Source organism: Loxodonta africana, chromosome 18 (genome assembly GCF_030014295.1).
Source record: "Loxodonta africana isolate mLoxAfr1 chromosome 18, mLoxAfr1.hap2, whole genome shotgun sequence".
NCBI classification, from domain to species: Eukaryota; Metazoa; Chordata; class Mammalia; order Proboscidea; family Elephantidae; genus Loxodonta; species Loxodonta africana.
The window spans coordinates 48,191,436-48,217,178 of NC_087359.1; the positions used below are offsets into that span (position 1 = coordinate 48,191,436).

A 25,743-nucleotide genomic window follows, 5' to 3' on the forward strand; every position below is an offset into this window, starting at 1 on the left:
TTTACCACAATTTAAAAAAAATGGCCAAAAAAAATTTTTTTTAAGTTGTTACATGCAGTAATATCTTAGAGTCGGTAATATCAAATAATCAGACTGACTATGCTTGAGTGTTTCAAAGATAATCAGTAGGAAATACCTTATAAGAAAAATTTCATTATTCAGAAGCTTAAGACCAATTAATAACTTATTTTTCATTCATATTTATATCCTTATTTACCCTCTTCTCCTACCTCTTCTAAGCATTATCATTCCACTGCCAACTTCTCTTCCCAACTTCTGTAATCACTTCAGTTTCTATTAAAAAGCAGAAAACTACCCTTCACTTCACCTCAAAATTGTGGCACTTGCCAGGGTTAGCGGAAGGAAGGAATGGACGGCAACTATGTGATAGGCACAGGGTTTCCTTCTGGGGTGACGAAAACGCCCTGGAACTAGAGAGAGGCAGTGGTCGCACAACTGTGAACGCGCTAAATGTCCTGAATCATTTGCTTTAAAGCAGCTGATTCTATGTTATCTGAATTTCACCTCAGTTTAAAAAAAAAAAAAAAGCCACTGATATTATAAGCAGGTATTTGCTCTTAAAATTCACAAGGAAATAAACATAAAATATCTCATAAGGAAACAAAATAAATTTAGGACAACCTCCTCTCTTCTTGTGCCAAGCCAGATTAATCTTGCTGCTAAAATGTCACACTGATCTACAGGAGCTCACTGTACCCGCGTGCCTGCACGCATCAGCAAGACGGCCAAGGCCCTTCGCAGTCTGCCCCAGATCTCTTTTCCAGTCTACTCTACTTTTCACATCCTTTATGCTGTTACACATTAAATTTGTTTTTCTTTAAATAAATAAATAACACTAAAAAAGAATGACGCTGCTCTGAATATTCTTGTACAAATCTTCTGGCAAATACTGGAACTGGAGGAGTCATAGGTATGTGTATGTGCAGCTTTAGAAGATACTGTCCAACAGTTTTCCAAAGAAGTGGTATCAATTTACAATCCCACGAGCAGGGTATGCGAGTTTCCATTTCTCCACATGCTTTCAACATTTAGTATTGTCAGTTTTAAGATGTTAACAACTGTGGTGCATATGCTGTGGTACTGTGGTTTTAATTTGGTATTTCCCCCGAAAAAAGAAGAAAAATGAATGAGCCTCAGAGACCTGTGCAACACCATCAAGCCTATCAACATACACATAATGGGAGTCAGAAAGAGAGGAGAGAAGCAGAAGTGATATATGAAAAAACAATGGGTGAAAATTTCCCAAATCTGATGGGAACAAAGTAATCTACACATCTAAGGTCCAACAAATTCCAAGTAGGATAAATGCAGAGACCCAAACTGAGACACATCATAATTTGTGTTTCTCTGAAAATAGAGCGGTTTCATGCTATCTACAAAATAAAGTCCAAACTCCTTAGCCTGGCAGAGAAGGTTTTCCATTACCTGATCTTCCTCCTGCCTACCAGTCTCACATTACTCCCACAGAAAGTCTCGATTATTTGAAATTCCCAAAAAGCACAATGCTGTACCTGCCTGGAAAGCTGTTGCTCTCTCATCCCTCATCTTTTCCCTGATTCGGTAACAAATGAACTCTTAGCTCACCTTTCAAGAGTTAAGTTCAAGCACTACTCCCTGTCTGAAGCCTTTCCTCACCCATTCCCAATTAGCTCTTCCGCCCATTTTTGATGCACTCTGTACCTATATTTACAATTACAAAGTTCTGCAGTGGCTAGTGTTGGATAGGAAAATCGATCCTCATTCATCCTTGAAATCCCAGTAACTGACACCAGTGCTTGATACAATGGCCATTCGTTAAACATCTGTGAAATGATTAACCTTAAAAATCTTTAATCTGAAAAAAATAAATGTTTTGAGTAATAATAACCTTACACAATGTCCATTTGTTTTAAAAATGTGTTATTTTGCCAAAATTTTTTAGTTCTCAAACAAGAAAAAGCATTATAATGTTTCGTAAATCATACACACAGACAGCAAACAGAAATACTTTCCTACTCAGCTTATCCAGTGAACTAATGTTCTAAATTAGAATGATACCACAATATTTTTTACATACTAACAAAAAATATTCTTGCAACCAAATGAAAATGAATAAACTAAAAGCAATATTTATGGTAATGAGGCCATCTGAATCACTATTTTTTGTTTCAAACTATCTCATTTAAAACTACTTATAAAATGAAACTGTGAAGTAAATACTATTTTTTTATACCTAGCATCTTTATAAGAAAGACTTTCTTTTTATCAGAAGACTTAACCTCTTAAGTAACATAATTCTTCAGATGACTATATGGTTCCCAAATATGAGCCATTCCAGGCTTGAAATAATTAGTATACACCTACTCCTCACTTATTGACTATCTTGTTATCTGACATTTCGCATTTATGACAACAGTAAATAATCTACTATATTACTATTTTGCGCATTAACGACATATATTTGGCAGTGACAAATGCCAAGGTGAAAGGCGAAAGTACTGCTGTGATGGTTAAGAATGTGTCAAAAAAATTGTATGAAACCACTATTATTTGGGGAAAGGTTTAAATACAGGGGAAAACGTTCTTTGATGGTTACAGGGGTGGGGAGGGAGGGAGGGAGGGAGAAGGGTATTAACTAACTATATAGCAGATAAGAATTATTTTGGGTGAAGAGAAGGACAACACACAATGCAGGGGAGGTCAACACAACTGGACTAATCCAAAGGCTAAGAAGTTTCCTGGGTGCGTCCAGACAGTTCAAGAGACGGAGTGACAGGGGCAGGAGTCTGGAGACCATCTGGGTCGATAGGCATGGCAGAGTATATTGGGAGAATGTTCTGCATCCCACTTCAGTGAGTGGTATCTGGGGTCTTACGGGCTGGCAGGCAGCCATCTAAGATGCATCGATTGGTCTCAGCCCACCTGGAGCAAAGGAGAATAAAGAACACCAAGGACACAAGGAAAGTGTGAGCCCAAGAGGAAAAAGGGACATGTGGACCAGGGACTCCATCAGCCTAGGACTGGAAGAACTGGATGCTGCCCAGCTGCCACCAATGGCTGCCCTCACAGGGAACGGAGTGGGGGATTCCTGGTGGAGCAGGAGAAGGGTGGGATGTAGACCTCAAATTCTAGCAAAAAGACCAGACTTAATGGTCTGACTGAGACTGGATGGACCCCAGAGGTCACAGCCCCTAGACTCTCTGTTAGCCCAGAACTGAAACCATTCCTGAAGCCAACTCTTCAGACAAAGCTTAGACTGGACTTTAAGACATAAAATGATACTGATGAGGAGTGTGCTTCTTAGCTCAAGTAGACACATGAGACTGTGTGGGCAGTTCCTGGCTGGAGGTGAGATGAAAAGGCAGAGGGGGGCAGGAGCTGGTTGAATGGACACAGGAAATACAGGGTGGAGAGAGGGAGTATGCTGTCGCATTGTGGGGAGAGCAAGTAGGGTCACATAATAATGTGTGTTAAAGTTTTTGTATGAGAAACTGATTTGAATTGTAAACTTTCACTTAAAGCACACACACACAAAAGAAGTTATGTGTCCACTTGGCTGAGCCATGATTCTCAGTGGTGTGGCTGTTATGCAATGATGTAACTTGGCAGTTATGTAATGATGTAATTTGACAGTTATGCAATGATGTCATCACCCTCCATTTTGTGATCTGATGTGGTCATCCTTCATTTTCACATAATGTCAACTTTTGTACAATGACCAAGTCTTTGGAACCTAACCATGTCAATAAGTGAGGAGTGGGTATGTAACAATGATGTACTTCCACACACAGCCTCATCTCACTCCTAAACTAGGTTCTGCTCACTGTCTTATATTTTTTATCTTTTTGTTTTAGACCAGTTTTAGGTTTACAAAAAAGGTGAAAAGACAATACAGAGAGCTCCCCTATACGCTGCACCCAGTTTACCCCACTGTTATCATCTTACTATGGTATATTTATCACAACTAATGAACCAAGAATGATGCTATTATTACTTAAATCCCATACTTTATTTGGGTTACATTCATTTTTCCCTAATGTTCTTCCTTCTGTTTCAGGGTCCCATCCAGAATACCACATTATATTTAGTTATCATGTCTCCTTAGGTTCCTCTGGTTGGTGACACTTCCTGAGACTTTGTTTTAATGAAGTTGACAGTTTTGAAGAGTACTAGTGAGACATTTTGTAAAATGTCCCTCAGTTTGGGTTTGCATGATATTTTTCTTGGGGGTAGACTGGGTTTATGGGTTTTGGGAGGAAGATACTACATAAAGTGCCATTCTCAACACATCATTCCAAGAGTACAAAGACCAAGGTGTCAGCCTTCTCTAATGCTGCTTTCTCCCTTTCCACACTGTAGACTTAGGAAGTAAGTCACTAAAGACAGCCCAGATGTAAGAGGTAGAGAGTTATATCCCATCTTCTTGGGGAGGGGGGGTATTTAAATAAATTATTTGGAACCCTTCTGTATGGGTATTATATCTTAGCAAACTGTTTACACACCTAACCACCTTTAGGTTATAAATTACTGAAAGTTAAGCCTTTTTCTTTGTGTTTTTCAGAATGCTTAAAGTAGGGAAGGCAGTCAACAACTGTCTGCCAAATAAAAAACTTCCACGAAATACCAAATAAAAATAAACTGTGTTTGATTTACTTTTGTATCCTCAGTACCTTGTACCCAAATTGTAATATGTGCTTAATAAGTTTAAGTTGAATGAATTATGATTCCAGAATTACAGAATATAAGCTCCATAAGAACAGAGACATCTTTTTTTTCAATTCTGTATCTCCAGCACTAAAACAGTACCTAGTTCAAGTAACCAAAACCTGTTGCCACTGAGTCAATTCTGACTCATAGCAACCCTACAGGACAGAGTAGAGCTGCCCCATAGGGCTTCTAAGGAGCAGCTGGTGGATCTGAACTGCCAACCTTCTGGTTAGCAGCCAAGCTCTTAACCTCTGCACCACCAGGGCTCCAGTTCAAGTAAAGTGCTCAGTAAATACTTAGTGAATGAAAATGTAAATTAATTAAAAAATATAACCTCTTGTTTACCCTGAGTATATTAAAATGCTATATAGAAGAATTTCCCTACCATGTAGTTCTAAGAAAGGAAATGACAGTTCTAACAAATAAAGGAAAAACGTAAGGCTGAAAATAGTCTATCACCTACACAATACATTCATCTTCCAGTTTTACACCAAGACAGCGTCTGAAGTCATCAACACCCTGAAAATTATATTCAACAATTAGTAGTAGAATACATTCATTCAACATCTATATAAAATATTCAGTGATTCCCTATTATGCTGTGTTAGGTGCTGCGGATACAACAATTAATTAGGATGCACATACCCTAGGCCTCACGAAGCTCAGAAATGAACAAAGGAAATGGGCAGCTAAAAAAGCAGTTACAATAATGTTAATAGGTTGACTTGAGAGAGCAGGTAAAGGTACCCGAAACAGCTTAAGAGGGCTTCCAAGAAGAAATGACATGTAAACCAATATGAAGAGGGAGTGGGAGTTGGCTATGACCAGGATGAAGAAAATACAGAAGGAACATGTGGGAAAGCAAAGAGGTAAGAGATACCATGGCATATTTGTGGGGCGAAAAGAAGCTCCTCACCACTGAAGAATGATGTAGGGGAGTGTAAAAGAGGTAAGGCTAAAGAAATAAGCAGGGTTCAGGTTATGAAGAACCTTGAGTGCCATATTAATGAGTTTAGACTTAATCTTATAAGTAAGTAGAATCCACTAAAGGGTTTTTAAGAAGAGAAGTGACATGATCAGATATTAATTAAAAGAAAAACACTCATCCTACATTCACACTGTGGGAAATAGAATGGAGGGGAGCAATAATGAACACAAGAATCCAGATAAGAAAGGCTGTGATGAAAGACAGTGTCCTATACTACAAGAGGCAAAGGAATGAGGCATAACAAATGTATGTATGCACTATTTAGGAGGTTGACTCCACAGATCTTGGTAGAGGGTGAGGGAGAGGAAGAAGTGAAAAACGTATAGCACTACCAATCCCGAAGATGTTACTATGGCTGACAGGCATGCTGGCAGATAGAAAGATAATTTCTATTTAGGAGATGCTCAGTTTGAGACATAAAACCCAAACTGTTACATGGTTCTAGAAGCCATGGGGAAGATTAAGATAGAACTTGAAGAGTCATCAGCATCCAGATAGTAACTGATATAGAGATGTGGATGAGACCAGCAAGGAAAAAAATCAGGAGTAAGAAGACTACAGGGCTTAGGCTACAAGTTGAGATGCTGAGGATAGTATTTAAGAGGTCTTTAGTTATCCAAGCTTGTTATAGAATAGCTAGTATTCATATCAATAGCAACATCTGTAAAGTAGGAGCAGTGAAAAGATAGTTTAATCGTTCTCAGCAAAAATTTACATATTTAAACAGGACCAAAAACACAAAAAAAATGCCTACTGTATTAGTTCTTACCAGAAGGTGTAGTGTGGTATCATGGCGGGGGTGGGGGGGGGGGCTGGGTTCAAGAATAAGATGGTCTTGAGTTCATCTATCATGAGCTCTCTAAAATTCCTTTGTAAGTCAAAGTTTCAAAGATTCTACTCAGATCATTCTAGTCATCCCAGATACACAAACAAGACTTATATATCACATGGAAGTAGTATTACACAGTAGATAAGATCATGAGCTTTGGATTCATATAAACTTGGGTTTCTAATTCATTTCTTTCACTTACTAAATTGTGAGAACGTGGCAAATAGCTTAATTTCTATATGCATTACTTTCTATAGCTATAAAATGCAGAAAATATTAGAACCCACCCCACAGAATTCTTATAAGTGAATAACGCACATATCAAGTGCTTCCCACAGTGCCTGTAACATGCAAACACTTAGCAAAAGTTAGTTACTATTATTGTATTAAATATCATTAGTAATACATCCTAAAATCTATACTGTAAGATACAGCACTTTCAACCCCATGAGCCACAAAGAGCTGTAACTGCCAAATATTAAAATGAGAAGGCAGAGAAAAGACAGGATGGCTTGTGGGGCTTGGCCTCTGTACCTGGAGGTCCTGCAGCAGCTGCATCTTCCATGAGTTCTCCCTCTTCCAATTCCATGTTGTTGTATTCCACATCATTTTCCCCAGACCTAAGAACATATAAAAATTCATCATTCCCCTCTAATAAATACAATTAACATTACTTGTCACACATCAATGAACTTTATAACAATAACATACCAAAAACAAACAAAAAAAACAAACCCATTGCCATCGAGTCGATTCCAACTCATAGCGACCCTACAAGACAGAATAGAGCTGCCCCATACGGTTTCCAAGGAGCACCTGGTGTATTCCAACTGCCAACCTTTTGGTTAGCAGCCATAGCTCTTAACCACTATGCCATCAGGGCTTCCTATGAAGTAACACAGGCTATTTCTAAATACAAAAATGAAGTAAAAGACTTTCATCATTTTCACATGTAGTATGTTAATGTTCAAACATTTAAAAACTACCAAGAAGGCAACATTCAATTTTTGTAAGACAATCTGGAAAACATGTTAATCTAAGATTACTGTATCCAAGTATCTATAACCCTAAAAATTAGAGTTAAAATACTAGGTTTTAAGGTAAGTTGAAAATATACCCAACTGACTATATATGACTAAAGACTATATTCCTAAAAATACTTCAGAAAAGAAGGTGCTACTTCCTACTAGAATTCTCACAAAAGCTCTCATTTTATAACACTCGTTACTACTTTACTTGAAACAAAAAAATTACTATTTGGAACAACTCTAATCAGTGATAGTTTTGGATATTTAAAGAAGTGTGAAGATCAACTTCTGGCACAAGTGTGAGGCACTGTGCAGACCCACTTACTCTCCAGCAAAACTGCCGAAAGTAAGAAAAGGCAACCATTTAAAGTCTCTGGAAATGGTACTAAACACAGAACAAATGAAGAAACATCTATTTAAGAAAATCTACTAACATTCAGTAAGAACAGCAAGAGTCTATGGTATTTGAACCAAGACTGCACCGTTTCTCTCCCCTCTAAGTTCAGTGAGACAGAAACTCCACTCCAGACTGGTGTAGCCAAGAACACAGAACTCCCTCTCCACCCAGCTCCCAAATCAAAGGGCTGGGAGAAGCGAGACATCAGTGTTTCTCATCCTGCACCCAGCTACCTACCTGTTGCTGAGACTAAGTTCCAGATATATGTAGCCAAGAACTAAAGGCTCTCTTCTTCCACCCAGCCCCACTTGTGGACACAGGCTGTATCATGGGTGCAGCATGCTGAGGATACTGAGGCCCAGAATGCCCTTGCTTGTTCATAAGGAGGAAGTCTCATGTCAGAAAAAGTATGTCAAGAAGACCTGAGGCTACTGCCCTACCTCCGTTCACTAAGCACTCACCTTCTAAAGTGGTAATGCCAATGAGAAAGAAGTGTGACATTGACCCCCCCCCCCCAATTCCAGAGCCTTGGTTCAGAGATTTTGGCTGGGAGAAGAAAAAGGCCGTAAACCAGAGAGCTCCGACTGTTTTCCCAAAGGAACGGACTTCATTTGCAAAAGAACAGGAGAAGTTCAAGCCTTAGGGTGCCCGGGAAAACAAGGGAAGTTATGGTGAAAGGCAACTGGGAGGAAATTGGTAGATTCACTAGAGATATTAACTAAACCCAGGCTGAACAGTTTGCTAGGGAAGACCAGGGAAAAAAGAGACACCAAGAGGAGCCCTCATCCGGTCAGAAAAAATATAAAACACTGACCTCAGGAACTATTCCATCAAAGAAGCCCAAATTTGAGTGGATTAGTCTGTATAGCAATTTATGCCCCAAGGTATTATTGAAAATAATAAAGCAATCAGTCGGCAAATAGAGTTTAACAGTTGAGTGTGGTTAGGGAAAGAGACTGTCAAAGAGCCCTGACAAAAGTACTGTAATCCTAGGATGACGGTGGGCATACCTGTGGTTGTGCCCCTCCTGAGTAGCAATATCAGAGGCTTAACACTGTAACAGGGTATGGGAAGGAGAAATGGTTTCACTAAAATAATTCATCAGTCACTAAATGAATAAACAAGCAAACAAACAAGCCATGGAGGGAGGAGACCAATACTCGGAGTTTCTATAGTATACTATATAAAACGTCCAATTTCCAACAAAAAATTATGAGATACGCAAGGAAACAAGAAAGTACGTTTACAGTAGAAAAACAGCAGGAAATAGAAACTGCCTGGCAGTGAACAGATGTCAGCTTTAATAGAAAAAGACTTGAAAGTAGCCATTATAAATATATTCAAAGAACTAAAGGAAACCGTGATTAAAGAAATAAAGAAAGGTACAATGACAATGTCACATCAAATAGAGAATATCAATAAAGAGACAGAAATTATAAAAAAGAACCAAATGGAAAATCTGGAGTTGATAAGCACAGTAAAATAAAAAATTCACTGGAGAGGCTCAACAGTAGATGTGAACTGGCATAAGAATTAGAGAACCTGAAGAGAGAACAATAGAGATTATACAATCCAAAGAACAGAGAGGGAAAAAAATTAAGAAAAATGAACACAGTCTCAGAGAAACGTGGGACACCACTAAGTGCACCTTCATAAGCATCATAAAATTACCAAAAGAAGAGGAGAGAAAGAGAATAGAGGAGAAAAATACTTCTAAGAAATATCAGCAGAAAACTTCTCAAATTTGTTGAAAAACACTACACATCCAGGATGAACAAAGAGATGCACAAACACATCACAATAAAAACGCAGAAAGCCAAAGACAAGGAGAAAATCTCCAAAGCAGGGAAAAAAACCAACTGGACACTTACAAGGAAACTCCAATAAGATTAATATCTGGCTTCACATTAAAAAAATAAATAACATATTCGAAGTGCTCAAAGAAAAAAAACTATCAAATACGAAGTCTGTATCTAGTAAAGCTATCTTTTAAAACTGAAGGCAAACACTGACCTATTAGGACTGATATAAAATTTAGAAATGGATAATGATGATGGTTGAAGAACATGAGGAACGTAATTAATGCATCTGAATTACATCCAGCCACACTGTAGAATATGATTCGGCAATGAAAAGAACAAACTATTGGTACACACAACAACCTGGATGACTCTCCAGAGTATTATGCTGAGTGAGAAAAGCCAATTCTCAAAGGTTACTTACTGTATGATTCCATATTTATAGAACATTCTTGAAATGACAAAACTGAATAGAGAACAGATCAGTGGTAGCCAGGGGTCGAGCAGAGCATGGAAGAAGAAAGTAAGTACATAAGGCTATAAAAAAGGCCAACATGAGGGATCCTTATGGTGACGCGAATGTTCTATACCTTAACTGTATCAATGTCAATGTCCTGGTTGTGATACTGTAGCTTTACAAGATGTTACCACTGGGGAAACTAAGTAAAGGGTCCATGGGATCTCTCTGAATTGTTTCTTACAACTGCACATAAATTTACAATTATCTCAAACAAAAAATTTTCTAAAAAGGCAAGAATATATAGTACTACTGTAGAAAGACTGAGAAATTGAAGAGAGAATTAAAAAAGATCTGTTTAGTGTGTGTGTTGTGGTTAATTAGAAGCTATTCATAAACGTCATTACCCAAAATAAACTATATGCCTATTTCCTCATCTACAAAATGAAGAAACTAACCTAAATATTAAGACCTAACATTTTATGATTCCCCAAGGGCTCAAAATAGCTCAAGGTAAACTTTGCCGTTATTCCTATAAATTATATGAAGTAGTTTGGGTCTAGATGTTATTGTAGATGTACATATATACAGAGAACATAGAGTCAAAAACCTTCTTCTATTAGAAAAACAATTAAAAAGTCAATCTAATGAAAAGTTTTGAAGTAAGTTTTACATAAAGCCTAACTATTCTCAGAACAACCCTGAAATAAACTCAAGGGCATAACAAAGAAATTAATTCAGCTACGATTGCATATTTAAGTTATTAGCAAGGTGGTTTCGCTTTACAGAATCATTATCTAAATGAATCGACTGTAAATTTTCCATGCTGATTCAAATTAATCAGCTCTATTTTATATATCTAAAAATCTCACTGTAATAATGACTTGTAATCTGGGGATTTAATGGGACCTGGGCTTTGCATTTTAATTAGCTAATCCATTTAGGCAATTTGCCAAGTATTCTAAAGGGGACCATTAAGTATATAAATGGTCTATTCTGAGGAGCTAATTTGTGGAATTGGAGGGGAGAACAAATAGGGGGGTAAAACTCTCACCTTACTCCTCGGAGAAATGCTGATTCCAGGGCTGGGAATCAGAGAGAAAGTACACAAGATGAACCTGGCATCTTGTAGCGCCAGGAAAACAGAACTTAAAAAATGATAGGGACATGTCAAAAGGACACAGGAGTTAGCTTTAACAGGTTCCCACTGGCCAAATCTGGGATAATCTGAGCAACAAAATAATGATAGTAACAGATTAAGTCATTTAATAATATTAGAATCTTTGAGTCCATTCGAATAAATTAATTAATAAGTAAATGGAAGAGAAGGGAAAGCTCTTCCTTAGAGCAGAATTCCAACTAACGAATGTAGAAGGAATAATGGAATTAGAAATCCATCACTGAGCAATTAATGGCAACAATCATTAAAGGATGTTAAAATCAGTAGGCAAAAGTATGGTGATATATAGGATATTTACAATCTCGAAACATCTCTCCACTAATTAAAAAAACCACTAATTACAAAGGGAAAAATGACAACTTCAGAATGGAGAAACCTAGCATACACCACCTTAACCAGGTGATCAAAACTAACATCATCAGTAAAGCAACAAAAATTAATGTCACGTACCTCCTGATATGATGCACTGAGAAAAACATCATTATTTCTGCCAATACATCATTAGAATTCCTGCCAAAATGCGTAATTTCAATCTAATCATGAAGAAATGAGGCAAGTTCAAATTGAAGGACTTTGTACAAAATAACTGGCCTGTACTCTTCAAAAGTATCAAAGACTAAGAGTACCAGATTGAAACTGACTAAAAACTCATAACAAATGAATGTAACTAGTGATCCCAGATTGAATCCTGAACCAAAGTATATTAACGGAATGACTGGCAAAATTTTTAAGAGATTGTAAGATAATATTATTACACCAATGTTACTTTCCTGATTTAGATAACTATACTGCAGTTATATAGGAAACATTACCTCATCGGGGAATCTAGGTAAAGGGAATACAGGGATCTCAGGGCTTCAAACCAGTTCGTTCCTGTTCAAACCCATTGAGAATTTGCATTTCCACTCAAATATACTGAATCAGAATCTACAGTTTAACAAGATCCCCAGGTGATTCTTACGTATAATAAATCCTGAGAACCATGCTCTACTAGTGGTTCTCAGAATTAGTCCCCGACCAGCAGCATTAGCATTGCCTGGGAACTTGTTAGAATTGCAAGGTCTCAGCAGGGGTTCAAACTGGAATGCACTGGTTCAAAGCCCTAGGGAATTTTTGTATATTTTTCTGGTATTTCTTAAGTCTAAAAATTTTTCAAAATTGAAAACAAACTCCTTTATTTACATAAGATACTTCATATCAAGAAAGAAACTGCTGAATATCCCCATGTTTAGGCCTGAGTTAATGTGTCTAATAAATTACCACTTTGATGCTTTATACTGGTAGTCAATGTGAGACACTCACATAGTTTCTTCATCAATGTCATTTTCCTCTGTGTTGCTCGTTGCTGTTGAACTGGCCGAGGAACTACTGCCATCAAGGTGATTTACTTCATCTTCGCCAACAAGATCCAAATCCAGATCACCATCTGAAAGCTCATGCTAGATTACAGAGAGCAAAGGAAAGATTTCTATCCTAAATATTTACGTTAATTTCATCATCCCATCCAGCCCATTAGCCAAGGTATAGTATAATTATTGGAATTCTCTGCCCTTGTGCCTGGGCTGCTATGCTCTGTTGAGAAAATCACACAACCACATTGGCTGGCACCACTACTAATTTATGACTGCCAATTTCAGCTGGGTCCTCAATGTGACTGGAAATGCTATATATATCAGCCTCAGCTTCCACTACTGTTCCTCACAAAGTAACATCTCAAACTATCACTCGTCCTCAAGTCCTATGTCACCTCTATCACCCTCAAAGTCATTATATAAGGGTAACACTTCACCTGAGTGTAAAACCCCAACCCCTATTATCTGCTTACAATACCCTTAACCTTCAACCTTTCTCCTCAGTGGCACATTGTTTTCAACATGTAACTCAAATTTCCCACCTTAAAAATAACGATTGCTACCAAAAAACCCTCTCTTGTCTTTCAATTCCTTTTTTGCCTTAAACAATAGCAACCACTCCTACCCCTCTTCTCGAATGCTTATTATGGTTGTTATTTAGCTGGGACAAAGCCTGGCAATTTCCCAAATCATAAATCAGATTACCTACGTACGCAATGATAAGGTACATACTAGTTTCAGAGAATGAAACAGGATACATAAAAAGTACCCAAAATTTAGTTTCTAGAATGTACACCACAGAAATTACTATCGTTTTTTTTACAATAAATTAACTTTTAGAACCTTGAAACACTTTCATTGAACAACTTTTGACTCGTAAGCATTAATAATTACGGAAAATCAATGGACAAGATTTTAGCACTTTGATTCCCCTACATTATGTTGGTAACTATGATCCTGTCATTTTTGCTTATCAAACATAAAAAAAATAAACCCAGACTAATTATTACATGATAATCTTCATTCTGAATCTTCTCCTCATCTTCTTCATCGTCTTTGGCCTCTCTAACAGAAGCTGGAGTCGGGCCACCCTCAAGAAGCATGTCAGAGCTGGATCCAGACTTCTTAGCCCGTGTCTCAGGGCCATCATCATTTTGGGGGCTGAGATGATTATCTGGTGGTGACAAATCTCTCGATTTCTGGGTTCGGGACAGCTCAATGGTAAGTCTCTTTTAAAACAAGAGTACCACAAATAAACAATTGTCATAAATGGTACTTCACTGGCACAGTAAAAAATATTTCAAATAAAAAAAATGTACTCAGATGTTCCTAAAACCACTCCCTAAAACATCTCTCTCACCCCCTACTGCCTTTTGCTTATGAAAAAATCTACATCAAGGATAACCAACCAGTTGCCTTTGAGTGGAATTCCAACTCATAGCGACCCCATGTGTGTCACAACAGAACTGTGCTCCACAGGGTTTTCAGTGGCTGATTTTTCGAAAGGTCTCCAGGCCTTTCTTTCAAAGTGCCTCTGGGTGCACTTGAACTGCTAATCTTTCAGTTAGTAGCCAAGCGCAGTAATGTCAAGGATAAACTGTCCTCCTGTTGATTCTTTTCTTCTCCTTTCATGTCCATCTCAAGACACACATACAATTAAGCAAACTGCATAGTGTATATAGTCAGTTGGTTAAACAGTATACTTAACATAATCTCACATTGTCTTCCCTCATTCATTAATCACTCTCTCAGAACTCAAACCTTCCACCTCATCCTAATTTCCATTATGGAAAAGAAACATTCCTTACATAACTATGAAACATTCATTAACTGATCCTCCCCACTGCTCAAATAAAGTCTCCCAATACAAGTTATAACAAAATAACTTATTCTGTATTTGGCTTTAACTAACGGAGTTCAAGATACAACATCTTTCAATTGTTTTATAATTGAGGATCCTCTAACTTCAAGACAGCTTTGAAGAAGACAAATACTCAAGTCACTGAGAGAAGTACAAAGAGTTTACGTCAAACTAGAGCAGTACTGTCCAATACAATACACTGTTATGATGACAGAAATTGTCTCTATCTGTGATGCCTGATACAGTAGCCAATATATATAGTTACTGACCACTTGAAATGTCGCTAGTACAATTGAGAAACTGAATTTTTAATTTTAATTAATTTAAATAGCCACATGTGGCTACTGGCTACTAAAATGGACACTGCAAATACAGGCTCCAAAGTGTGATGATGGGGGGACAGAATTGGATTCTTCTACAAGACTGCAGACATCAACAAATATCTAAAATCCAGTTATAAATATAACAGGCCAAAAAGTCAATATAAAACATAAAACTCAAAATGCATGCTATTTGCATACCTCTTTAAGGTTGTTAATTTGTTGAATATAACTTGTTTGTGCAGCTTCCAACTGAGTAATATACCAATGCTGATCCCGGCATTTTTGAAAGAAAGTTGGTGAACGAACCTGAAACCTTAAGAGAATAGTTCCAGATGAAAAATAATCCAAACAGTAAAATATCATCAAACTAGCTATGTTAGTTGCTGTAAGAGAAACACTACAAGTCAATGGCTTTAACAAACGGAAATTTATTCATTCACAATTTAGGAGGCTACAAGTCCAAATTCAGGATGCCAGCTCTAGGGAGAGGTTTTCTCGTTTTGTTGGCTCTGGAGGAGAGACCTTGTCTCTTTTATCATCTCCTCCTGGGATGCTATGGATTGAATTGTGCTCCCCAAGAATATATGTTGTAAATCCTAACCTCTATGCCTGTGGTTATAATCCCATTTGGGAATGGGCTGTCTTCGTTACGTTAATGAGACAGGATTAGTGTAGGGTGTGTCTTGAGTACTGACTCTTTTGAGATATAAAAGAGATTAAACAAGAAAGCAAGAGAGCCAGAGACAGGTGAAGAGAGATGCCAAGCCACATGAAGATTATTCAGTAGCAGAAGCTAAGAGAGATAAGAACCCTCCTCCAGACCCCACAGAGACAGAAACCTTCCCCTAAAGCTAACACCCTGAATTCAGACTTCTTGCCTCCTCAACTGTGAGAAAATAAATTTGTTTGTTAAAGCCACACACTTGTGCTATTTCTCTTATAGCAGCACTAGATAACTAAGACACCAGCCTTAATCTGTAACTCACTGCCATCGAGTCGATTCCGACTCATAGGGACCCTAGATGACAGAGTAGAACTGCCCCACAGAGATTCCAAGGAGCACCTAGTGGATTCGAACTGCTGGCCTTTCAGTTAGCAGCCATAGCTCTTAACCACTCCCCCACCAGGGTTTCCAATCTACAACTATAAATCCTAAAAATTTTTAGTTTATTTGATTATGGCATAAGCCAAATAATATACAACGTGAAGTGAAAAATAAGAAGTTCCCTCACTATTCTTACGTTTCCCAATGGGTGAGGTTGCTAGACATTCAATAAATACATCTACTGGGGCTGTAGTTTCCTTTTTAAGGATTACTAATTAGATGTCAGGCCAGTGAAAAAGAGGAAGACTCTCAATGAGATGGACTGACACAGTGGCTACAACAATGGGCTCGAGTATAGCGATTGTGAGGATGGCGCAGGACCAGGCAATGTTTCCTTCTGTCGCACATAGGGTCGGTACGAGTCGGAACCGCCTCGATGGCACCTAATAACAACAATTAGATTTCAAGCGAATTTATGACTAGGTTTTATTCTTTACTGACTATATAGGACTCCTGCAATGAGATGGCTAAGAAAACAGTAAGGTTATAGTTCGCATGAATTTCAATATTCATCCTTCTTAGGCGAATAGCTTTAAAATAAAGTTCTGCTGGCTTTATTCTCCCACGACAAAAGCCACAATATCAAATGTTTCCTATTACCTTAAAATTACTGTATCATTCTGTCGATTCAAGTATCCTTCATTTGCAAGTAAGTCCAAACGGAAGAATCTATTATAACCCCAGCATTCTCCAACTTCGAAGTCAGATGCAAATTCTCGAATAATATTTTTAGTAGGATCATTGCAGGACTGATGAACCATCTCTACACGATATTCATATCTAAAATTGGAAAACAAATTACTAGTATAGTTAATAATAAACGACAGATTCATGTGAACATTAAGATCACGAAGTAATTACATGAAAAGGAATATATACAACTACATTCCTTTCAGAAAGGATTGTATCAATTACAAGAATAGGAGTATGGTGACTGGTTCACCACAACGTGACAAACATGAGGTGTTTTTTACTTCAAAGTTACTTTTGTTATAGTAGCAATGCTAAATATTTTCCTAGATATAGATATATTTTTTATATTCATTACCTATATTTCATCATATATAAATATGTAGTCATTTGTATTATCCCTTTAAGGTCTATCATCATAAAATTTAAAAATATATAATAAATTTTGAAACACTCTACTAGACTTTCCCAACACAAGTTATAATAAAATAACTTACTTTGTATTTGGAAGTTCAAACCTGTAAATTTTCTAATTAAAAATAAGTGTATATTATAAATGCTAACAAGCGGCCATCTAAAATGCATCAATTGGTCTCAACCCACCTGGAGCAAAGGAAAATGAAGAACACCAAGGCCACACGACAACTAAGAGCCCAAGAGACAGAAAGGGCCACATGAACCAGAGACCTACATCATTCTGAGACCAGAAGAACTAGTTGGTGCCCGGCCACAATCGACGACTGCCCTGACAGGGAGCACAACAGAGAACTCCTGAGGGAGCAGGAGATCAGTGGGATGCAGACCCCAAATTCTCATAAAAAGACCATACTTAATGGTCTGACTGTGACTAGAGGAACCCTGGCGGCCATGCTCCCCAGAGCTTCTGTTGGCACAGGACAGGAACCATCCCCGAAGACAACTCATCACACATGAAAGGGACTGGTCAGCGGGTGGGAGAGAGATGCTGATGAAGAGTGAGCTAATTATATCAGGTGGTCACTTGAGATTGTGTTGGCAGCTCTTGTCTGGAGGGGGGATGGGAGGATAGAGAGAGAGGGAAGCTGGCAAAATTGTCACGAAAGGAGAGACTGAAAGGGCTGACTCAATAGAGGGAGAGCAAGTGGGAGTACGGAGTAAGATGTATGTAAACTTATATGTGACAGACTGATTGGATTTGTAAACGTTCACTTGAAGCTTAATAAAAGTTAATAAAAAAAAATAAGTGTATATTAGAAAACCCAATATATTCTGATTTCCATAACTTCATAAAAGTCTTAAGTCTTCAAAAAGACAGTTTATAAACTCATGTCTACTGAGAAAGCACTGTTATTACAAGAAGTGAGTGAAGAAGTAAAGATAATTAAAAGGAATATACAATAATAACCATAAAGCTTCTCTTTTGTGGTGAACGTAAAGTTTTAAAAGAGAAACATAATACTTCAACCTGCTATTCCTGCTGGCAAAGGGAAAAGAAAAAAATTACAGCCCTTTATTAAGAAATATCAGGTATAAGTAGTTAATTGCTAAGTGTCAAAGTATTTTTGCATTTATCTCTCACAGCAGATAATCTGGATTGATGGCACAAAACGCTAACCAATACGAAAGCTGTGAGAGTTTGTCTGCTTAGATTTTATGAAATCACATGGGAAGCTCTGTAGTTTAAAATGTGGCATTAACATCCCATTCAACAACAAGAATTTCCAGGGTAGGTTTTGGGCATCTTACGGTAATGTCATTGCATGATTCAACATTTTAAAGAATATTACCTGATGAAAGAAAAGTGACCAAGGAAAAACATAAACAACAAATAGTATTATTAATGTGATGGTCTGCTATGACCCCTTCAGGAGAATTTAAGCTCAAGACTTAAATTATTTTCTAATTAAAAGAGTAGTCTATAAAATCTGGCAATCCAATCAAGTCTCATCATAGTATTCTTACAGGGATAGATAGACAATAAACTAGAAAAACTCAAATTCAGAAGATATTTTACAATTGAATACAGACATATGGACACTGCAAGCACATATTGCTTTATAATACATTTGAAAATAATCTTGTATTATATTTTTCCTACAGTGAGTCTTTGGTAAGAAAAAAACCGTCTTAAAAAAGTCAATGAAGAACTGTTATTTCACACACTAAATATTGGTCAGAGTGTGGGAAAACAGGTCCTCTTACACAATGTAGTGGAAATATAAAGAGGAACAACAGTTTATGGGGGAGGACATCTGGCAATTTCTACTAAAATTTAAAATGAACATTTCATTTCTCCTAGCAATTCCATTTGTAAGAATTTATCCTAAAGACAACTTGGTCAGTGAGCATAACATAGTTCCTAAAGTTTATATTCTCCATCCTAATTTGGTGAGTAGCATCTGAGATCTTAAAAGCTTGTTAGCTATCTAAGATACAACTATAGGTCTCTACTCTTCCGGAGCTAAAGAAAAAGAAGAAAACCAAAGGCTTAAAGAAGAAACTAGTCTACAGGATTAAGAACCTATACAACCACGGTCTCATCCATCCTGAAAGCAGAAGAACTAGATGGTGCTCAGCTACCACTACCAACCGTTCTGACCAGAAACACAACAGGTAGCCCCAGGCAGAATGGCAGAAAAATGTAGAACAAAACTCAAATTCTTTAAAAAGACCAGACTTAGTGGATCAGTAGAGACTAAAGGAATTCCAAGATTTCTGCCCTGAGACACCTTTTAAATTTCATACTGAAACCATACCCAGAGGTCACCTTTCAGCTAAATAACTGATTGGCCAATAAAATAAACCATATCACCCACGAGTACTATGCTCCTTTAAAAAATCATCTATATGAGACCAAACAGTCAACGTTTACCCTAAAGCAAAGATGAGAAGGTAATAAATCCCAAAGAGCTCACAAGAAAACTTCTAGAGCTGACAGAGGAATTCGGCTAAGTTGCAGGGTACAAGGTCAACAAACAAAAATCAGTTGGGTTTCTAAACACAAGCAATGAGAAATCTTAAAGGGAAATTAGGGAAACAATTAGACTTACAATTGCATCTAAGAGAATAAAATACCTAAGAATAAATCTAACCAGGGATGTGAAGAACTTATACAATGAAAATGATAAAACACTGCTGAAAGAGATTAAAGAAGACTTAAATAAATGAAAGATATTCCATGTTTATGGACTGGAAGACTCAGTATTATTAAGATGTCAATACAACTCAAAGGGATCTACAGATTCAACACAATCCCGATCAAAATTCCAACAACCTTCTTTATAAAAATGGAAAAACCAATCCTCAACTTTATGTCAAGCAGCAAGAGGCCCCAAATAGCTAAAGCAATGCTGAAAGAAAAGAACAAAGTAGGAGGACTCACATTTCCTGATTTTAAAATATATCATACACGTACAGTAATACAGTAATCAAAACAGCTTAGTGCTAGTATAACAACAGACACATAGAGCAGTAGAATAAAATTGAAAGTCCCCCCAGAAATAAACCCACACATCTATAATCAGCTAATTTTTGACAAGTGTGCTAAATCCACTTGATGGGGAAAGAAGAAATGGTGCTGGGAAAACTGAATTTCTACATGCAAAAAAAATGAAACGGAATTCATGCCTCATACACAATACACAAAAACAAATTCAAAATGGATTAAGGACCTAAATGTGCACTCTAAAACCACAAAATTCTTAAAATGAAATGCAGAGGCAATGCTGCTGGCCCTACCTTTTAACAATGGATTATCTAATATAATAACAAAAGCACAAACAGCAAAAGACAAAATAAATGGGACTTCATAAAAATTCAAAAATTTTGTTCATCAAAAGACTTTACCAAAAAAGTGAAAAGACAAGCTACCGACCAGGAGAATACAAAACTTTGACAGCTTAACAACAAAAAGACAACTCAATCATAAAATGGGCAAAGGGCTTGAACAGACATTTCACCAAAGAGGACAATCAAATGGCCACCAAACATGTGGAAAGATGCTCAATGTCATTAGCCATCAGAGAGATGCAAACCAAAACCACAATGAGAGACCATTTCACTCTCTCTACAATGGCTAAGATAAAAAAAAAAGAAAAGAAAAAAAAAAAACAACATATGTTGGCAAGGATGTGGGGAAATTGGAACCATTATCAACTGCTGGTAGGAATGCAAAATGGTACAGCCCTTGTAGAAAACAGTGTGACAGTTCTTCAAATAACTAAAAATAGAACTATCCTACGACCCAAAACTTCCACTCCTAGGTATACACTCATAAAACTTGAAAGCACAGACTCAGATACTTGTACACCAGTGTTCACTGCACCACTATTCACAATTGCCAAATGGTGAAAACAACCTAACTGCCCATTGACAGATAATGGATAAACAAAATGTGGTACATACATACAATGGAATACCACTCAGCCAGTAGGAGAAACAAACTATTAATACATGCTACAATATGGATGTAACTCGAAGATACTCCATTGAGTGAAATAAATCAATCACAAAAGGACAAATATTGTATGACTTTGCCTATATATAAAAACACAAGAGGCAAATGTACACAGACCAAAGTTTACTAGTCGTTACCAGGGGCAGGAGGGAAGGGAAAAAGAACGGTTAATGTTGACAGAAAAAATCTCATTGATTAAGGGTAGGGTTGCATAGCCAATTATTATAAGGGCTGCCAATAAGTTGTACACCTGCAAAAAATTGAATTGGCAAAACTTGTGTGGTAGATGTATTTATAAAAACGACCAAAAAAAAAAAGAGTAGCTGCCGAGGCTGCTTATGTACAATCAAAAACCTGGAGGTTTGGAAGTTTGGAGTAATGGTTTCATGGGGCATCCCAGTTCATCAGCCTAATAACATGTTTAGTGCTTCTGTTCTACCTCCTAGTTCGTTGTGTAGTGACTGGGGCCTTAAGAGCTTACAAGTGGCAAATGGAGCAACACAGGAGGAAGAAGAGTCAGGAACAGAAGGAAGATACAGAATGTGTGGCTGTCTCCATGAATAACTGCCTCCTTTGCCACGACGCCAGAAGAACAAGATGGTGCCCAGTTACCATGACTCAACATTTTGGTCAAAGATTCTACAGAAGAATCCTGATCAAAAGGAGGAAAGTGCAAAACAGAATTTCAAATTCTCACACACACCAGACTTTCTAGAGCCACGGAGGCTGGATGAACCCCTCAAACTATTGCCCTGAGATCATCTTTAAACCTTAAACCAAAAACATCCCCTGAAGTCTTCTTATAACCAAACACTTTTTTAGCTTAACTAGTAATAAATGTCTGACCTGAGCATTAAGCTCTTTTAAGAACTACCTATATGTGACCAAAGTGACAACAGGAACTCAAAAGATTAGACAGGAACCTTAGGGGACAGTGAGTTTATGTTAATGGAGTAGGAACAACTCAGAAGAGGAAGGTGAGAACAGCTGCACAACTCGAAGAACATAATATCACTGAATTGTACATGTAGTAAGAGTTGAATCGGTGTATGTTTTACTGTGTATATTCTCAACAGTAACAATTTCAAAAAAGATGAGACTGTAGGGGGGCGGGGGGACAAGGAAGCTAGATTAATGTAAACAGAACAACTAGAACAGAAATAATGAGAATCTTGACATACTGTGAAAAATGTAACCAATGTCGCTGAATAATATGTATAGAAATTGTTAAATGGGAACCTAATTTGCTATGTAAACTTTCACCAAAAACACAATAAAATATTATAAAAACAAACAAAAAAAAAGGACTTTATTCCACAGACATATTCACACGAGCAGGCAAAGATATGTGCAAATGGGTATTCACTGCATCGCTATCTGTAAAAGTAAAAACCCAGAAGAAACCTAAATGGTATCAACACAGCAATGGTTAAATAAATAATGTTACAGCCATATAAAGGAATACTAGACATTGCAACTGCTCAAAAGAATGGCACTGATGTATTTGTGTACTGAAAGGAAAAGATCTCTCAACATATTAAAGGAAATTGGAATGCTACAAATTATATGGTATAATTCCATTTGAATATATTTCTAGAAGCATAACAGGTTCACGTGATACATGCATCGACATATTTTCTGGAAGGACACATAAGAAACTCTTCATAACGGTTGGGTTTGGCAAGAGGAAACTAAAGATAAGTAGGAAAATGTGGGAGATTTCATATATGTGTGTGTAAAACAAAAGTTTTATTCACTCTTTACAGATTTGTAATAAGTAAGCAGAATCATGGTCCCCTAAAGATCACCAATGCCCTAATCCCCAGATCCTATGAATATGTTAAGTCCCATGGCAAAGGGACTTTACAGTCTTAAGTTTATGACCTCATGATAGGGAGGTTATACCCTCAAAGGCAGAAGACTTTTTCCAGCTAGGAGAGAGACACAGCAAAGGGAAGTCCAAGCATTCCATGCAGAAGGATCCCACGTGCCACGGCTGCCTCTGAAACGTAGGAAGTCACATGCAAGGTCTGGAGAGAGCCATCTCGGAGCTAAAGTCGGCCCACAGCTGACAAACACTAGGGAACCAAGGACGTTGGCTCTACAGCTGCAAGAAACATGAATGCACTTGGAAGCAGGTTCTTCCCAGAGTCTCCGAAACTTTTATTTCGACCTGCTGAAACCCGTACCAGAGAGGCCAGCAGTGCCAACTCAAGGCTTCTGAACTACAAAACAGTGGGATAATAAATTTGTATTGTTTAAAGCCACTAAGTTTGTGGGAATTTGTTAGAGCAATAATAAAAACTAATGCAGATGGTATCACTGAATTGTGTCTTCTACGGAGAATTTAAACCCCTGACTTCTATTTTAAGAAGGTTTCATAACGGTTCTCTAAGCCAGGATTTCATCAATTTATATCCCTTTCATTAAAATGTTCAATATAGTACAGAGCAAGCCTTGGAAAGTTATTTCTTTATGAGGACATTGTACATTTCGCCTATCCATTACATATTAATGTCAACCTTGATGAACAGGAACTACAGTAACATTTAAATATTAAAATAATACATGATTAAATGAATCTAAATAAACTAAGTCAACGAAGACATTACAATTATTTTCATTCCTTCTTCAAGTACATTTTCTTTTCAAAATTTCACGTTTTTTAGCTTTCTATTTTAAAATAATTTTAGACTTACCCAAGTGTTGCAAAGATAGCACAAAGCTGTCATATACCCTTTCGCAAGCTTCCCCTAATGTTAGCATCTTACATTAACATGACTCAATTGTCAAAACCAAGAAAATGACAACAGTATAACGCTACCAACTACACAAGGCTTTCTTCAGATTTCACCTGTTTTTCTACTAATGTCCTTTTTCTGCTCCAAGATCCAATTTAGGATCCCACCTTGCATTTTAGTTTTCATGTCTCCTTATTTTTCTCCAATCTGTGCTAGTTCCTCCATTTTATCATGTCTTTCATGATCTTGAGTTTTTGAAGACAACTGGTGAGGTATGTTTTGAATATCCTCAGTTTGGATCTGTCCGATGTTTTCTCACGATTAAATTGAGGTTATGAATTTTGGGGAAGAATAACAGAGCTGATGTGTGCTTCTCCACACAGCATACCAGGAGTGATGTAAACTTTGAGCACATGAGTAAGGTGGTATTTTTCCATTATAAAGTAACTATTTCATCCTTTGTGATTAAAATACATATCTTGGCAGAGATGCTTTAAGGCAATACAAATATGCTGTTTCTCATTAAATGTTTATTCAATTACTTTAATATTCATTGATGGATCTTGTCTGTAGCAATTACTACTGTGATATTCTAAATGATTTTCTATTTCCCTCATTCTTTTACATTAATTGGATTTATTCTAAAAAAAAGTGGTCCACTCTTCCTCATTTATTTGTTTATTCAATCATTTCTATTTATCACAATGACCTTATCCCTTTCCTTCCCCATTTTGTGCATTTCTCTACTTTCTGATATCACTAGGCACTCCAGGTTCATCTTGTATTCTTCCGGCATCCTCCCTAAGATCAATTACTTCTCCACAAAGCCCCTGGCTCTTATTATGGGAGAACAGCATTTAGAAGCCAAGAGCTGGGTGCTACTATGCCTGTTACTACTGGAGTGTAACTAATTCTAGACCTGAAAGGCTTGTTCTTTTAGTTTTATGTATTTCTGAACTATATTAGGCTTGTTTGTTTTTAAACATGAGCATGTATTACTTCTGATGTTTAAAAGGAACAAATATCTTAAAATGAGCTGGACACTACAAAGTTCAAACTTGGAAAAATTTTTCAGAGAAATAATATTTTACTCTTCCCAAATTAAATTGTGACAAAGTAAGATTACTTGTGCCTGAAATGACAATGCTATCCTGATTTAAAGACAAATAACTAGATACTGGAAAACTCCATACTCATAGAGAAACAATCAAGAATACAGAAAATCTGGGTAAAAAAGATATTAATGTTGGTGGTCAAATACACCACGGATTAAGTATAGGTAAACTCTTAAATATGAAAGTTTCTTAAATAATCAGTTGTTTCGGATGAAAAGGCATACAATATTTAAGGAAAAAGACCATTCTTTTAGCTTCTTCAGGTCTTCAAAATCATGACAGAGGTATACCTATGTTTCTAATAAATATGGTAATTAACCCATGTTAAATTATTCACATAGCACTTCAACTCCAATCTTATAAAACTAAAACCTTAAATTTGAATATTCCAACCAAAATTCTTTCCTTCTATCCAACTGATAGCCTGAACAAACCTAACTCAGCTATCAACTTAAAATCTTATGTACCAGTCGCCATCGAGTCCATTCCGACTCACGGCAAACGCATGCGTTTCAGAGCAGGACTGTGCTCCACAGGGTTTTCACAGCTGGATCTTCGGACGTAGGTCACCAGGCCTTTCTTCTGAGCCACTTCTGGGTGGCTTCAGACCTCCAACCTTTCGGTTAGTAGCCAAGTGCTTAACCATCTAAGCCACGCCTCTAGGGAAAGCCCTACTCTTTCCTTAAGTAACTCAAAAAAAGTTAGATTCTGTAAAATATTTTCATTAAAAATGTTA

The 25,743-nt window shown here is 37.2% G+C and overlaps 1 protein-coding gene across 4 annotated transcripts in view; it reads right to left on the reverse strand.

Moving 5' to 3' along the window:
- Positions 1-25,743, reverse strand: part of TRIM37 (tripartite motif containing 37) — a 137,603-nt gene that overhangs the window by 69,745 nt on the left and 42,115 nt on the right. For all 4 annotated transcript variants that reach the window (XR_010318372.1, XM_003414589.4, XM_064271301.1 and 1 more), the window contains exons 13-17: positions 16,627-16,806; positions 15,120-15,234; positions 13,748-13,966; positions 12,688-12,824; positions 7,059-7,144 (exon numbers count right to left, since the gene is read on the reverse strand). Coding sequence is in view for 3 of the 4 variants with exons in the window: in XM_003414589.4 (XP_003414637.1) it covers positions 7,059-7,144; positions 12,688-12,824; positions 13,748-13,966; positions 15,120-15,234; positions 16,627-16,806 (737 nt within the window). In the remaining variant the exon portion in view is untranslated. The remainder of the gene's footprint in view (positions 1-7,058; positions 7,145-12,687; positions 12,825-13,747; positions 13,967-15,119; positions 15,235-16,626; positions 16,807-25,743) is intronic.